Here is a 14,461-nt window from a genome sequence, read left to right on the forward strand (position 1 = left end):
GCCAAGAAAGTAAATTAGTTAAGCATATAAGGAGCTCCATCCTCTGGCAACCAGCATCTTGGATGTTAAAATTTTATGAGTAAAAGATGGAACTAAAAAAATACAACACAAGTTAAGGTATTAATACGGTGGTGGATCGCCTTTGCTGATATAGGTAGCAACGTTGAGTTGAAGCTTATTATTTTCGGTGACCCTCACAACGCTAGCCCTTTTTTGGATGACTTAATAGGTATTTCTGGGCTTTGTTACATTTGTATGGCCATTGCCCCAAAGTTACAAAAAAAAAGAGGGGTGGGGTATGTTAAAATTAGTTAAGCATGACATTAAACAACACTCTTAAACACTTCAACTGTGCATATTCATCATATAAAATAACACTCTTTGTGTCATAATGATCATGAAGAATGACCTCCAACAACGCATTTAACACTCAAAATGAACAGTTTGTATGGGTTGTAACTTGTAGTGGATTGACTATTTATGTAATCTCACATTAATTTTATGAACGTGAGGTCATTGTGGATTTTGATGATGAATAATTGAACGAATCATATAGGGAGTCTAGACAATTATAATTATTGGAAAAATAAAAAAAAAGAAATTAAGGGCCAAAATTACACCATAACTAGATTTCAAACTCAAATAGGTATAGGTGAGCATATAATTTATATCGTCATGTTTATATTTGTGAGTCAAATGATTTTAGTTGGTACATACAAACCGGTGTTAGAGTAACATATTTTTGCACGTGCGAGGCCACAGGGAACAGAACAAACCTGCCTAAGGCCAAAAGAGAAGCACCGGAGGGAGAGCTAATGTCTAGGCTGGTTTGCAGGAAATTGACTGGTTTGAGTGCCATTGACAGATTGAGACAAAACCTCCCAAAACAAAACATTTCCTTTTTTGAATGCAAAACTGTCAACTCTGAAAAAAACAAAAAAAGGGATGATGTCATTCTTCTTCTTCCTCCTCCTCCTCTTCGTTCTGTATCATTCCTGCTCCCACCACCACCGCTCTCTTCCAGTGGGCCCTGCCGTGACACCATCATCGCAACAGAACCACCACTGCCAACATGTCTCCTCAGATGCCATAGCAGGTACTCTCTCTCCTCTATGGATTGTATGTTGCAACGTACATAAAATTTGTCTTGTATGTCAATGCTATGAGTGCCGAGGTACCCACCCACCTCACCTTTTCAGAAAGTTTCAATCTTTGATCGTAAATTATGCAAAAGGAAGGCCATTAATTGTGCTATTAATCTTTTCCCTCTGAAAAGTTCCCATCTTCAAAGCTATTGGGGCACCAAGCAATTATGCCATGATTCCATTCCTTGATTTTCTGTGTTTTTCCTTAAAGTGATTTGGGGTAGAAAAAAGGAGAGAAAGTTGAATAATTGTGAGGTTAAATTATAGGAGAATACTGAAGGGCATGAGTTGTTGAGTGCAATCATTTTGCCTTTGCCACCATTTTATTTTCATATCCTTTTTGTTTTTGGCCTTTTCGCTTTCGGTTAAGGAGGGTGAAAGATTATCTCTTTCTCTTCCTCTCTCTGGATTTTAGCCTCCTCATGAGATCAAGGAAGCGTAGACAATGCTTTCCTTCTTGCTCTTCCTTTCGCAAAGTGAGCTTTTAATTAGTCCCATCTCTCTCTGTTTGTGAATCGAAGATTCGTGTTACTAACTGTTGATTTTTTCTCCCCACTGATATTTACTCTTAGAGCCTTTTCTAATGGTTCATGATAGGCTTTGTTTTTACTTTTTCCTCAGAACGTGTTTATATCAGTTGAACCATTTTATTTTATTGTGTTTGCCACATTTTTTAAGGAGTTAGAACTTTGCCTTTCGTTTGTGTGCTCTGCGTGCTCTGTTGGCTTCTAAATGTTTGATGTTATCACATTAGATTACAGGTTACTGGATCGGTCCATAATTTGAAACCTTTTCTATGCTATCGTGTGATGTGCAACAATTTATAAGTATTGAAATGCTACCAAATGTAGGTTGATGAGGATGAAAATTATAGGAGACGGAAAAAGTGCAACGAAGAGTTGGAATGGCCACACAATTCATCAACTCATGTCAAATCGCAGTTAGCTCAATGTTTTAGTGAGTAGACTATCTCTCTTCCGTTCTTCTTTTGTTTCCCAACAGAGGAACACTGTGTCTCGTGTATTTCTATCAATAATTATGGTGACGACATTTACTTCGAAATGAGGAACAAAATGCCTTTAGTTCGTGCACGCATTTCATCTGTTATATCGTATGCATTTGACGACTTGAAGCAAATCTCTTGAATTGTGATATCCGTTGTATACACTGAGACCAATGCTGCTGATCAAGTTCTTGTTAAACTACCAAAAGTTTATAATAAAATTTGTACATATGATCCTATTACACTCTGTTCACAAAATTTCAGTTTTCACTAACGAGATTTTAGTCGTTGTAGTTAATGCTATGGTTGGACCACGATCATGGACAGGACTATTTACCCGCTCAAATAACAGACGAAATCACTCTTTAAGTCCTTTTCAGGTATATAGTTGTGGTGTTCCCTTGCCAACTTTTGCTTCTGATGTTGAATTTGTTTATGAACAGTTCATTTCTAAAGACTTGTATAGATACATGTGAAACTGCCGTAGCGTGTGAAATAGTATGACATTGTCACTTTGTATTTAAAAGCTTTCTTGGAATTTCTGAAGACTTGAGCATGCAATTCTAGCTTTGGTCACTTTTAGGTTCTTAAAGTTAAGTACTTTGCTGTTATCCACCTTACTGGACTTCCAATGTAATTTTCAACTTCTATATACAGGAACAGAGACTTCTGAGGCTTCAAGCACGATTACAAGTACCTTTTGACGAGAATCGCCCTGATCATCAAGTATATTCTTCATGCTGGTTCCGAACATATTTTTTTATTATTACTCTTGTCCATTGTTTTCTTGGTTTAATGTGGTTAAAATGAGCTACGATAGATTGTAATGACCGTTCATTGTTTATTTCGTTATCTATGATTCCAGTCTGCTGGAGAAACGATTTGCTATCATGACTACACCATTTGATTGCAATTTAAATCTTATCTTGTTACCATTATCCTTCAGGAAGCCTAAACCCCTTTTCATTAGCTATTTGGTTCTTCATCGTTGAATAAGTCTACATTATTCCATTTAAATTCAGGAAACCTTGAAAGCATTGTGGCATGCTGCCTTTCCAGATGTTGCTCTGCAAGGTCTGATCTCCGAGCAATGGAAAGAGATGGGTTGGCAAGGTTCTAACCCCTCTACCGACTTTAGGTAGAATTCTATCCGATTGACACAAAGTTAGTCTGACAGTTTGAAATTGAAACACTTCGTCTTATTACTAAACTGTACCATTGCAATTCCACATTTTATTCTCTTTCATTGAAATGCTCTCTTCAGGGGTTGCGGTTTTATCTCCCTCGAGAACTTGCTTTTTTACGCCAGGACTTATCCAGTATGCCTTCTTGACTGTTGTGTAGCTCCTGCAAATATTCACATGTTTTTTTTCTGTGCCTTTAGCTTACTAATCATATAAAATTCAAAATGAAGGCATCTTTTCATAGGTTATTGTTCAAGCGAGAGGGAAATCGAGCAACTTGGGAATACCCGTTTGCTGTTGCTGGCATAAATATATCATTTATGTTGACTGAAATGCTGGATCTTTGCTCAGGTTTGTAAAGAAGTTCTAATATCTATACCATGAATAGATTTTCTTATCATGTTTAATTGTAACGTCAAATTGAAATCATCTTCCTTCTTGAAGCGATTCAAACCATCTGTTTCACAAAATTTTATATAAGGAAAGCTAATTGTTCTTGGATCTTCCTTGTCTCCTCATATACTTTGCAGAAAAACCAAGGTGTCTTCCAGGAATAAATTTCGTGAAACTATTAGGAGGTAAATGAACATCTCAGACAAGGTTGTGCTCGAATGTCTTCTGTTTGGTTACAGATCAAATGTCTTAAAGAGTTAGAGAACTGTTAAAAAACAACACAGGTTACTGATATCGACCCTCATGAATTATGAGTTGCTTGCAGAAGATGAAGCCGCCTTTGATGTACTGTATTGTATAGCTTTTGAAATGGTTGATGCTCAGTGGCTCGCAGTGAATGCGTCCTACATGCAGTTTAATGTAACTCTCTCACTCTAAGCATGCACGTAAACAAACACGCACATTACCACAAGCATGCGCGCACAACTTTCTGATGTTCGAATTCCTCAGAAATCATGCCTAGCAATTTCAACACTTGTCAAATATTAGAAGAATGTATTTGATACCTAGAATTCTACATATTATCCTCGGCTGTAATAACTACTTAACAAGACATACTTCAACTATCCCGTACCAACGAGAACGTGCGAACCTCATTTATTTGTTTTTCAATATGCCCTTTACTTAATGCTGGTTTATGTTTGTTCACTCGTTTCTTAGCTTATCTTTGATAGCACGTCTTCCTGGTAATTTCAAACTCTTTAACTATTAGAGTTGAGCATTCATTGCAACACAGCTTCTTGTTTAACTTAGGTCGAATTGGCTTGTTTGTTCTGATGAGCTCTCCAATCATTAGCCCTTAATTTTCTGCTTTCAATCCTTCAGGAGGTTCTGCAAGCAACAAGGACGCAGTTGGAAAGGGAATTGTCTTTAGAAGATACTCAAAGAATACATGATTTACCAGCTTACAATCTACTGTACCAGTAGCTAGCTTTAGAGGTAGTACAAAATCCCCTTGAAAACTTGCTTGAATGGTTGCTGGATAGGAATGAATAATGATGATCAAACCAAGATTGCAATGATTTGAGTATCTACAATTATTGTTGGAGAATTTTTGTAATGCTTCAAGTCGCGTAATAACTTCGTTATCTTTCAAACTCCATTCACCCCACATCTAATGTTAAAGCGAAAATACAAACAAGTTTTATGGGTACAATGAAGACCAACCTAATGGTATGTGTTACCGTTGTGTTTGTCAATGGGTTTTCAAAGGTTTGGGTCTAATGGGTCTAATGGGTTTAAATAAATAGGTTTAGGGTTAACGGACCGAAGGCCTAAAGGAAACGGCCCAAAAGCCTTTAATTTAAATAGGGATAAAAATAAAACAAAACTAAAAAGAAATGGGCTTGGGCTTAGTGATCCGGCCCAAAGGCCAGGATTCGGATTTCAGACTTGGGCTTGGTCAATTGGGTTGGACCATGGGTTAATGGGTCGGGTTGATCCATTTTTTCGGGCGAAGGTTTTGGCCGGTTTCTGGGCAAACTTCAAACGCCCATAACTTCTTTGATACTCAACGAAATTGGGTGAAACAAAAATGAAAGTTGTAGTACTCAGCGAGGCGAAGAGATTGATACCTTGCACGATAGCCAACTCGCCGTGGTTTGGCCGGAAATTGCCTCCAAAGTGGCGGTGCTCTCCCGGAAAATTTGGAAAGGCTACTCCGAGCTATTTTCTGCGATTCAAATGTATACACAACTTAAAACAAGCTTCGATCTAACCCTAAAACACATCCCAAGGGTTTTTAGAAGTTTACCAACGTCGGAAAAATACGAAACACGACGGAGAAGATGATGAACAGTACCGGCCGAATGGAAGAGAGGGGTTTGGGGTGTTCTTTCTTCGTTTTTGAGAACACAAGGGTGAAGGTGATGATGTTTTGTTGTTGTTGTAGTGATTGATGATGAGGGAGATGAGGGTGTGCAGGGAGAGAGAGTCAAAGGGAGTGATATGGGAAAGTGAGGAAGAAGAGAGCACTGAGAGAAAAGGGCGAGAGAGACCGAGGACACAAATCACGGGTCGGCAGCACACCATTTAAGACCCAAAAATCATTATAAAAGAAAAATATCCCTCAAATTTAGTCAAAATACAAAAATATCATTTGTCTTTCGTAATTCTCGGAACGGATTGTTATACATTCAACACATTTCCAATTTTTAATTGATTCCTTCAATTTCAACTGCTACCTGCTACACCGACTAAGTACTACACTTTAACAAAAAGTTTCAACATTATTCAGATTATATAATATTTAGTATTATTGATTAGAGTAACGTAATCCTTTAAGTATAAATTATCACATTGTTTCTTAAACAAATAGCAGTAAATTTGTTCGCTAGTTAGTGCATGTGCATTAGGAGGTTGATTAATCCACACCTTCAACACATTTCCAATTTTTAATTAATTCCTTCAACTTCAAATGCTACCTGCTACACCGACTGAGTATTACACTTTAACAAAATGTTTCAACATTATTCAGATTATATAATATTTAGTATTATTGATTAGAGTAACATAATCCTTTAAGTATAAATTATCACATTGTTTCTTAAACAAATAGCAGTAAATTTGTCGGGTAGTTAGTGCATGAGCATTAGGAGGTTGATTAATCCACACATTCAACACATTTTCAATTATTAATTGATTCCTTCAACTTTAACTGCTACTTACTACACCGATTGAGTACTACACTTTACCAAAAGGTTTCAACATTATTGATATTATATAATATTTAGTATTATTGATTAGAGTAACGTAACTCTTAAACAAATAGCAGTAAATTTGTTGGATAGTTAGTGCATGTACATCAGGAGGTTGATTAATCCACACATTCAACATATTTCCAATTATTAATTGATTCCTTCAACTTCAACTGCTACATGCTACACCTAATAAGTACTACATTTTACCAAAAGGTTTCAACATTATTGAGATTATATAATATTCCCTTCTTTATATAACTCATGTAATTAGCACCACTTTCAAAATTACTCTATAGATTAAAATGCAGGAAGATCCAGAAATTGAGGCAAGCCTAAGAGGCCAAGCAGATATATGGAAGTACATGTTTGGTTTTGCTGATTCCATGGCCTTAAAATGTGTTGTGGAGCTACGCATAGCCGATATCATACACTCCCATAGACCTAGTGATGGTGCCCCAAACTCAAACCCTATGATCGCTTTGTCCCAAATAGCCTCATGCATAGCACCCTCCCCAGACATCACTTACCTCACACGCATCATGAGACTTCTTGTCCGCCGGAATATATTCGCCGTTCATCACCCATCTGATGGCGGGGAACCTCTTTATGGTTTGACAGATTCATCAAGATGGTTGTTACATGACGCAGAGCTGAGTCTAGCGCCTATGCTTGTGTTGCAAAATCACCCCTGCCTAATGGCTCCTTGGCACTATTTTAGCCGAAGAGTCAAAGAAGGAGGTCCATGTGCCTTTAAGATGGCCCATGGGCTTGATATTTGGGACTACGCTTCTCAAAATCCAGAGATCAACAAATTGTTCAATGATGGCATGGCTTGTTCTTCTAGGGTTGTGACGAAGGCAATATTCACAGGTTATGAACATGGGTTTGATGGTGTGGGATCGTTAGTGGATGTAGGTGGTGGGACTGGAAGTGCGGTGGCTGAGATTGTCAAGGCCTATCCCAACATCAAAGGTTTCAATTTTGATCTGCCCCATGTCGTAGCCACAGCACCGATGTACCATGGCGTGTCACATGTAGCTGGTGATATGTTTGAGGGCAATATTCCAAATGCGGATGTAGTTTTCATGAAGGTAATTCTCTTTTACATTCCAGTTATGGTATGATTGTAGCCTTGTAGGTAAGGATTTCTTTCCTTTTGTCACCTTCAAGGGGACGATCTCGTAGTTTTTGGTTTGTGAAGAAACGTTGTTAGTTAGACATAGTATTCTTGCCTAAAATTGAAATGACACTAATTAATTTTTTATTAATGTAGCATATTATGCACGATTGGAGTGACAGTGATTGCATCAAGATTTTGAAGAATTGCCGAAAAGCAATACCAGAGAAAAGTGGGAAGATCATTATTGTTGATGTAGTTCTAGAGCCAAATGGTGAAGGGACTCTGAATGACACACAATTGATCCTTGATTTAGTGATGATTGCACACGCGTCAGGTGGAAGGGAGAGAACTGAGATTGAATGGAAGAAGTTATTGGAAGAAGGAGGTTTCCCTCGCTACAAAGTCATCAAAATTCCAGCTTTTGCATCCATTGTTGAGGCCTACCCTATGTGAACTAAATTCCAGTATCATGCAAATGTTGTAGTTATTATGTATTGTCAATAAAACGATGCTCAATCGTAGTGATTCCAGCTGGCTTAAGCACTTGCTGTACTTCCATTAGAAACTAACATCATTCATTCGAATAATTGCATCAAACAATTTACTTACTGACAAACTCATGACTACTAATTAATTAAACTGGTTCAATCTTGATCATCCACTACTCTTCAAAATCCTTGGCTTCGTATGGAATCCTCAAAAACCCATCGTCCTACATGCAGTTTAATGTAACTCTCTCGCTCTAAGCATGCACATACACAAACATGCACATTACCACACGCATGCGCGCACAACTTTCTGATGTTCGAATTCCTCAGAAATCATGCCTAGCAATTTCAACACTTGTCAAATATTAGAAGAATGTATTTGATACCTAGAATTCTACATATTATCCTCGGCTGTAATAACTACTTAACAAGACATACTTCAACTATCCCGTACCAACGAGAACGTGCGAACCTCATTTATTTGTTTTTCAATATGCCCTTTACTTAATGCTGGTTTATATTTGTTCACTCGTTTCTTAGCTTATCTTTGATAGCACGTCTTCCTGGTAATTTCAAACTCTTTAACTATTAGAGTTGAGCATTCATTGCAACACAGCTTCTTGTTTAACTTAGGTCGAATTGGCTTGTTTGTTCTGATGAGCTCTCCAATCATTAGCCCTTAATTTTCTGCTTTCAATCCTTCAGGAGGTTCTGCAAGCAACAAGGACGCAGTTGGAAAGGGAGTTGTCTTTAGAAGATACTCAAAGAATACATGATTTACCAGCTTACAATCTACTGTACCAGTAGCTAGCTTTAGAGGTAGTACAAAATCCCCTTGAAAACTTGCTTGAATGGTTGCTGGATAGCAATGAATAATGATGATCAAACCAAGATTGCAATGATTTGAGTATCTACAATTACTGTTGGAGAACTTTTGTAATGCTTCAAGCCGCGTAATAACTACGTTATCTTTCAAACTCCATTCACCCCACATCTAATGTTAAAGCGAAAATACAAACAAGTTTTATGGGTACAATTAGGGGTGGTTCGGTATGGGATCCCATACCGAAACCATTGTCCCGATTCCCAAACCGAAATTTTTGGGAATCCCAAATTCAATCCCAATCCCAAACCAAATTTTCGGGAATCCCAATTTTCGGGAATCCCGAAATAATTTTGGGATTTCGGGACAAATCGGGAATCCCGAAATGCTTTTGGGCTTTTGGACTAAAATTTGACATATTATGTTTTTGGGCTAAAATAAATCACTACATTCTACATTCTATGAACGGCAACAAAGAGTTTATGACAAGCAGAAGGGCAATGAAGAACACATGCCCATAGATTTTCTATGAATGTTAGCAACTCCTGCACATAATAAGGCCGTCTTAAATGTTTCTTACAAATACGGGCAGTGAAATGAAGCAGTTTTCTTTACATTAACAAAGTTCATCACAATTTACATCCTGCTGGTGATTTGCAAAGGTAAGAGGCGGCTTTTACCTGAGCTCTGAGAACTCCAGTCCAACCAATATTATTTGAAAGCAGCCACAGCAAAGCTCAAGTTCAGAATCACATATCTTGTATGAGATTCGCAATCAACAGAACAATGCCTAAATAGGAAAATAAAAGGCTGTTGAAGAAGAAACAGGTAAAATAAAACTGTATCAATTCATTTGTAACTACTCAAAAAATGTAACTACAATTCGGTGAATACATTAGCAACTGCAAGCTAGAAAAGTGCACAATTGACAGCAAGTACAAAACAAAACGAACCCGCGCAAAAGCATAGTCAAACAAGCTGGGTGTTGATTTGTGAAGGAAGGCTGAGCCGCTGGAGAGTCAGAGACGAGAAGGAAGGCTGAGCCGCTGGAGAGTCAGAGACGATTCGAAGGAAGGCAAGCTGGGTGGTGATGGCTGGTGGCACAGCACTGGCAGTGGGAGTGGCACAGCGGCTGCGCTGATGGAAGTATGGAAACGGAAGTGAAAACTGAAATGGGGGAGAGATCTAACCTAAAAACAAATGAACGGCACAGATTAAATCTAAAACAATGAACGGTTGAAATAATTCTCTTATAATTAAAAAATAATATATATATATATATATAATATTTATTTCGATTCGGTATGGGAATACCGAAAAAATTGAACTGCAATACCGAATACCATACCGAAAATTTCGGTTTGGTTCGGGATGAAGTACCGAAAATTTCGGGAATTTTGGTTTGGGATTTTTTTGGTTTGGGATCGGGATTTTTTCGGTTTGGTTTGGGATTTTTGGGATTTTTTTCCAGCCCTAGGTACAATGAAGACCAATCTAATGGTATGTGTTACCGTTGTGTTTGTCAATGGGTTTTAAAAGGTTTGGATCTAATGGGTTTTAGGGTTTAAATAAATGGGTTTAGGGTTAACGTCCTAAAGGAAATGGCACAAAGGCCTTTAATTTAAATAGGGATAAAAATAAAACAAAACTAAAAAGAAATGGGCTTGAGCTTAGTGATCCGGCCCAAAGGCCTGGGTTTGGATTTCAGCCTTGGGCTTGGATAATTGGGTTGGACCATGTGTTAATGGGTCGGGTTGATCCATTTTCAGGCCAAGGTTTTGGCCGGTTTCTGGGCAAACTTCAAACGCCCATAACTTCTTCGATACTCAACGAAATTGGGTGAAACAAAAAGGAAAGTTGTATTACTCAGCGAGACGAAGAGATTGATACCTTGCACGATAGCCAACTCACCGTGGTTTGGACGGAAATTGCCTCCAAAGGGGCGGTGCTAGCCGGAAAATTTGGAAAAGCTACTCCGAGCTATTTTCTGCGATTCAAATGTATACACACCTTAAAACAAGATTCAATCTAACCCTAAAACACATCCCAAGGGTTTTTAGAAGCTTACCAACGTCGGAAAAATACGAAACACGACGGAGAAGATGATGAACAGTACCGGCCGAATGGAAGAGAGGGGTTTGGGGTGCTCTTTCTTCGTTTTTGAGAACACAAGGGTGAAGGTGATGATGTTTTGTTGTTGTTGTGGTGATTGATGATGAGGGAGATGAGGGTGTGCAGGGAGGGAGAACACGGGTGAATGGGAGAGAGAGAGAGTCAAAGGGAGTGATAAGGGAGAGTGAGGAAGGAGAGAGAACTGAGAGAAAACGGAGAGAGACCGGGGACACAAATCAGGGGTGGACCTTTGGGCACACCATTTAAGACCTAAAAATCATTTTTAAAAGAAAAATATCCCTTCAACTTAATAAAAATACAAAAGTATCATTTTTCTTCTGTAAACCCCAGAACAGGTTGTTATACATTCAACACATTTCCAATTTTTAATTGATTTCTTCAACTTTAACTGCTACCTACTACACCAACCGAGTACTACACTTTAACAAAAAGTTTCAACATTATTCAAATTATATAATATTTAGTATCATTGATTAGAGTAACGTAATCCTTGAAGTATAAATTATCACATTGTTTCTTAAACAAATAGCAGTAAATTTGTTCACTAGTCAGTGCATGTGCATTAGGAGGTTGATTAATCCACACATTCAACATATTTCCAATTTTTAATTAATTCATTCAACTTCAAATGCTACCTGCTACACCGACTGAGTATTACACTTTAACAAAAGGTTTCAACATTATTCAGATTATATAATATTTAGTATTATTGATTAGAGTAACGTAATCCTTTTAAGTATAAATTATCACATTGTTTCTTAAACAAATAGCAATAAATTTGTCGGGTAGTTAGTGCATGTGCATTAGGAGGTTGATTAATCCACACATTCAACACATTTCCAATTATTAATTGATTCCTTAAACTTCAACTGATACCTGCTACACCGACTGAGTACTACACTTTACCAAAATGTTTCAACATTATTGATATTATATAATATTTAGTATTATTGATTAGAGTAACATAACCCTTTAAGTATAAATTATCACATTGTTTCTTAAACAAATAGCAGTAAATTTGTTGGGTAGTTAGTGCATGTGCAGTAGGTGGTTGATTAATCCACACATTCAACATATTTCCAATTATTAATTGATTCCTTCAACTTCAACTGTTACCTACTACCTGCTACACCTACTGAGTACTACACGTTACCAAAAGGTTTCAACATTATTGAGATTATATAATATTCCCTTCTTTATATAACTCATGTAATTAGCACCACTTTCAAAAGTACTCTATAGATTGAAATGCAGGAAGAACCAGAAATTGAGGCAAGCCTAAGAGGCCAAGCAGATATATGGAAGTACATGTTTGGTTTTGCTGATTCCATGGCCTTAAAATGTGCTGTGGAGCTACGCATAGCCGATATCATACACTCCCATAGACCTAGTGATGGTGCCCCAAACTCAAACCCTATGATCGCTTTGTCCCAAATAGCCTCATGCATAGCACCCTCCCCAGACATCACTTACCTCACACGCATCATGAGACTTCTTGTCCGCCGGAATATATTTGCAGTTCATCACCCATCTGATGGCGGAGAACCTCTTTATGGTTTGACAGATTCATCAAGATGGTTGTTACATGACGCAGAGCTGAGTCTAGCCCCCATGCTTGTGCTGCAAAATCATCCTTGCCTAATGGCGCCTTGGCACTATTTCAGCCGAAAAGTCAAAGAAGGAGGTCCATGTGCCTTTAAGATGGCCCATGGGCTTGATATTTGGGACTACGCTTCTCAAAATCCAGAGATCAACAAATTGTTCAATGATGGCATGGCCTGTACTTCTAGGGTTGTGACAAAGGCAATACTCACAGGTTATGAACATGGGTTTGATGGTGTGGGATCGTTAGTGGATGTAGGTGGTGGGACTGGAAGTGCGGTGGCTGAGATTGTCAAGGCCTATCCCAACATCAAGGGTTTCAATTTTGATCTGCCCCATGTCGTAGCCACAGCACCAGTGTACCATGGCGTGTCACATGTAGCTGGTGATATGTTTGAGGGCAATATTCCAAATGCGGATGTAGTTTTCATGAAGGTAATTCTCTTTTACATTCCAGTTATGGTATGATTGTAGCCTTGTAGGTAAGGATTTCTTTCCTTTTGTCACCTTCAAGGGGACGATCTCGTAGTTTTTGGTTTGTGAAGAAACATTGTTAGTTAGACATAGTATTCTTGCCTAAAATTGAAATGACACTAGTTAATTTTTTATTAATGTAGCATATTATGCACGATTGGAGTGACAGTGATTGCATCAAGATTTTGAAGAACTGCCGAAAAGCAATACCAGAGAAAAGTGGGAAGATCATTATTGTTGATGTAGTTCTAGAGCCAAATGGTGAAGGGACTCTGAATGACACACGATTGATCATTGATTTAGTGATGATTGCACACGTGTCAGGTGGAAGGGAGAGAACTGAGAATGAATGGAAGAAGTTATTGGAAGAAGGAGGCTTCCCTCGCCACAAAGTCATCAAAATTCCAGCTTTAGCATCCATTGTTGAGGCCTACCCTATGTGAACTAAATTCCAGTATCATGCAAATGTTGTAGTTATTATGTATTGTCAATAAAACGATGCTCAATCGTAGTGATTCCAGCTGGCTTAAGCACTTGCTGTACTTCCATTAGAAACTAACATCATTCATTCGAATAATTGCATCAAACAATTTACTTACTGACAAACTCATGACTACTAATTAATTAAACTGGTTCAATCTTGATCATCCACTACTCTTCAAAATCCTTGGCTTCGTATGGAATCCTCAAAAACCCATCGTTGCAAAACCCTTATTCCTCAGCTGATCTATAGAGCAGCTGCAAGAACTTTTCGTGAAGGAGCAACTTGGTATGAACCACGAAACGCTTCATATCACTATCCACACCAACACAAACAGGCACGTAACCTTTCGGTGTTGTAGAAAGAGAACATTTCAGTCTTTTCGCTCCTATTAACTGGCTTAACTTGCCGCTTCTTCTCACCCCCATTTAATGAAGGCAATCTTATCTTTTCTGAGAAAAAAATTCAGGTGTCGTATTCTGATTTTTTGAGATTATTTATGTAATTATTGTTCATCGAATTTCTTAGATCCAAACTAAAATAATAACATCCCTTTCATATGCTTTCCTAATACATATGGATATATTGACTTCACGTTTCAGAAATTCTCCCCGATCCCGATCTATTTGAAAATAGTTATAATTCATTTATCATGTTTACACATACATAAGAGCTTATGTCCGAAGGAAGCCACATATTATATCATATTTTACTAAATAGATATCTGTCTTATGATATGATTTTGAATTGACCTATTTACTAAAATGTGCAATATTAAACAGTAATCTATTGTAGACTTAGTCATATTGATTAGAGTAATGTAATCCTTTATTGCACTTAAGTTTAAATCGTTCTG

The 14,461-nt window shown here is 37.8% G+C and overlaps 3 protein-coding genes and 2 long non-coding RNA genes across 10 annotated transcripts; 3 read left to right on the forward strand and 2 right to left on the reverse strand.

Annotated features, from left to right (window-relative positions):
- The first annotated feature begins 634 nt into the window (after positions 1 to 634).
- On the forward strand, positions 635 to 9,074 carry LOC137741046 (uncharacterized). 6 transcript variants are annotated; one of them, XM_068480852.2, is made up of 10 exons: positions 635 to 1,096; positions 1,997 to 2,102; positions 2,434 to 2,528; positions 2,806 to 2,874; positions 3,171 to 3,286; positions 3,413 to 3,467; positions 3,563 to 3,683; positions 3,863 to 3,910; positions 4,051 to 4,145; positions 4,611 to 4,836. In XM_068480852.2, the coding sequence occupies exons 3-10, from the start codon at positions 2,451 to 2,453 to the stop codon at positions 4,710 to 4,712; spliced, it is 684 nt and encodes a 227-aa protein (XP_068336953.1). In that variant the 5' UTR covers positions 635 to 1,096; positions 1,997 to 2,102; positions 2,434 to 2,450; the 3' UTR covers positions 4,713 to 4,836. The 6 variants fall into 6 exon arrangements, with proteins under 6 accessions (XP_068336953.1, XP_088556341.1, XP_088556338.1 ...); XM_088700215.1 differs by having other exon boundaries at positions 637 to 1,096; positions 2,443 to 2,528; XM_088700212.1 differs by lacking the exons at positions 635 to 1,096; positions 4,611 to 4,836 and adding exons at positions 1,461 to 1,621; positions 8,798 to 9,074.
- LOC148694084 (uncharacterized) lies at positions 3,768 to 5,809 on the reverse strand. Its single transcript, XR_015966711.1, has 3 exons — positions 5,539 to 5,809; positions 5,360 to 5,457; positions 3,768 to 4,616 (listed from the first exon to the last, which is right to left on the reverse strand). It is a non-coding gene; the product is annotated as an uncharacterized LOC148694084 (long non-coding RNA).
- Positions 6,701 to 8,144, forward strand: LOC137740984 (xanthohumol 4-O-methyltransferase). Its single transcript, XM_068480793.2, has 2 exons — positions 6,701 to 7,575; positions 7,758 to 8,144. Exons 1-2 carry the CDS (start codon positions 6,787 to 6,789, stop codon positions 8,055 to 8,057), a joined length of 1,089 nt encoding a protein of 362 aa, XP_068336894.2. The 5' UTR covers positions 6,701 to 6,786; the 3' UTR covers positions 8,058 to 8,144.
- Positions 6,772 to 11,275, reverse strand: LOC148694085 (uncharacterized). The gene is made up of 5 exons (XR_015966712.1): positions 10,984 to 11,275; positions 10,806 to 10,902; positions 9,869 to 10,105; positions 8,894 to 9,725; positions 6,772 to 8,803 (listed from the first exon to the last, which is right to left on the reverse strand). It is a non-coding gene; the product is annotated as an uncharacterized LOC148694085 (long non-coding RNA).
- Positions 11,276 to 12,251: 976 nt separating this feature from the next.
- LOC137740961 (xanthohumol 4-O-methyltransferase) lies at positions 12,252 to 13,654 on the forward strand. Its single transcript, XM_068480765.2, has 2 exons — positions 12,252 to 13,085; positions 13,268 to 13,654. The coding sequence occupies exons 1-2, from the start codon at positions 12,297 to 12,299 to the stop codon at positions 13,565 to 13,567; spliced, it is 1,089 nt and encodes a 362-aa protein (XP_068336866.2). The 5' UTR covers positions 12,252 to 12,296; the 3' UTR covers positions 13,568 to 13,654.
- The last annotated feature ends 807 nt before the right edge of the window (positions 13,655 to 14,461 follow it).

Source organism: Pyrus communis, chromosome 9 (assembly GCF_041283825.1).
Source record: "Pyrus communis isolate YQ-2024b chromosome 9, ASM4128382v1, whole genome shotgun sequence".
In the NCBI taxonomy this organism is placed as follows: Eukaryota; Viridiplantae; Streptophyta; class Magnoliopsida; order Rosales; family Rosaceae; genus Pyrus; species Pyrus communis.

What these genes read in the sequence shown, in the direction of transcription:
- LOC137741046 (XM_088700212.1), top strand. Translation starts at nt 1,568, where the DNA reads ATGAGATCAAGGAAGCGTAGACAATGCTTTCCTTCTTGCTCTTCCTTT. An exon ending in AACCCCTCTACCGACTTTAG is followed by an intron (nt 3,287 to 3,412) that starts GTAGAATTCTAT and finishes TGCTCTCTTCAG; the next exon opens with GGGTTGCGGTTTTATCTCCC. An exon ending in TTTCGTGAAACTATTAGGAG is followed by an intron (nt 3,911 to 4,050) that starts GTAAATGAACAT and finishes AGTTGCTTGCAG; the next exon opens with AAGATGAAGCCGCCTTTGAT.
- LOC137740984 (XM_068480793.2), top strand. Translation starts at nt 6,787, where the DNA reads ATGCAGGAAGATCCAGAAATTGAGGCAAGCCTAAGAGGCCAAGCAGAT. An exon ending in CGGATGTAGTTTTCATGAAG is followed by an intron (nt 7,576 to 7,757) that starts GTAATTCTCTTT and finishes TTATTAATGTAG; the next exon opens with CATATTATGCACGATTGGAG.
- LOC137740961 (XM_068480765.2), top strand. Translation starts at nt 12,297, where the DNA reads ATGCAGGAAGAACCAGAAATTGAGGCAAGCCTAAGAGGCCAAGCAGAT. An exon ending in CGGATGTAGTTTTCATGAAG is followed by an intron (nt 13,086 to 13,267) that starts GTAATTCTCTTT and finishes TTATTAATGTAG; the next exon opens with CATATTATGCACGATTGGAG.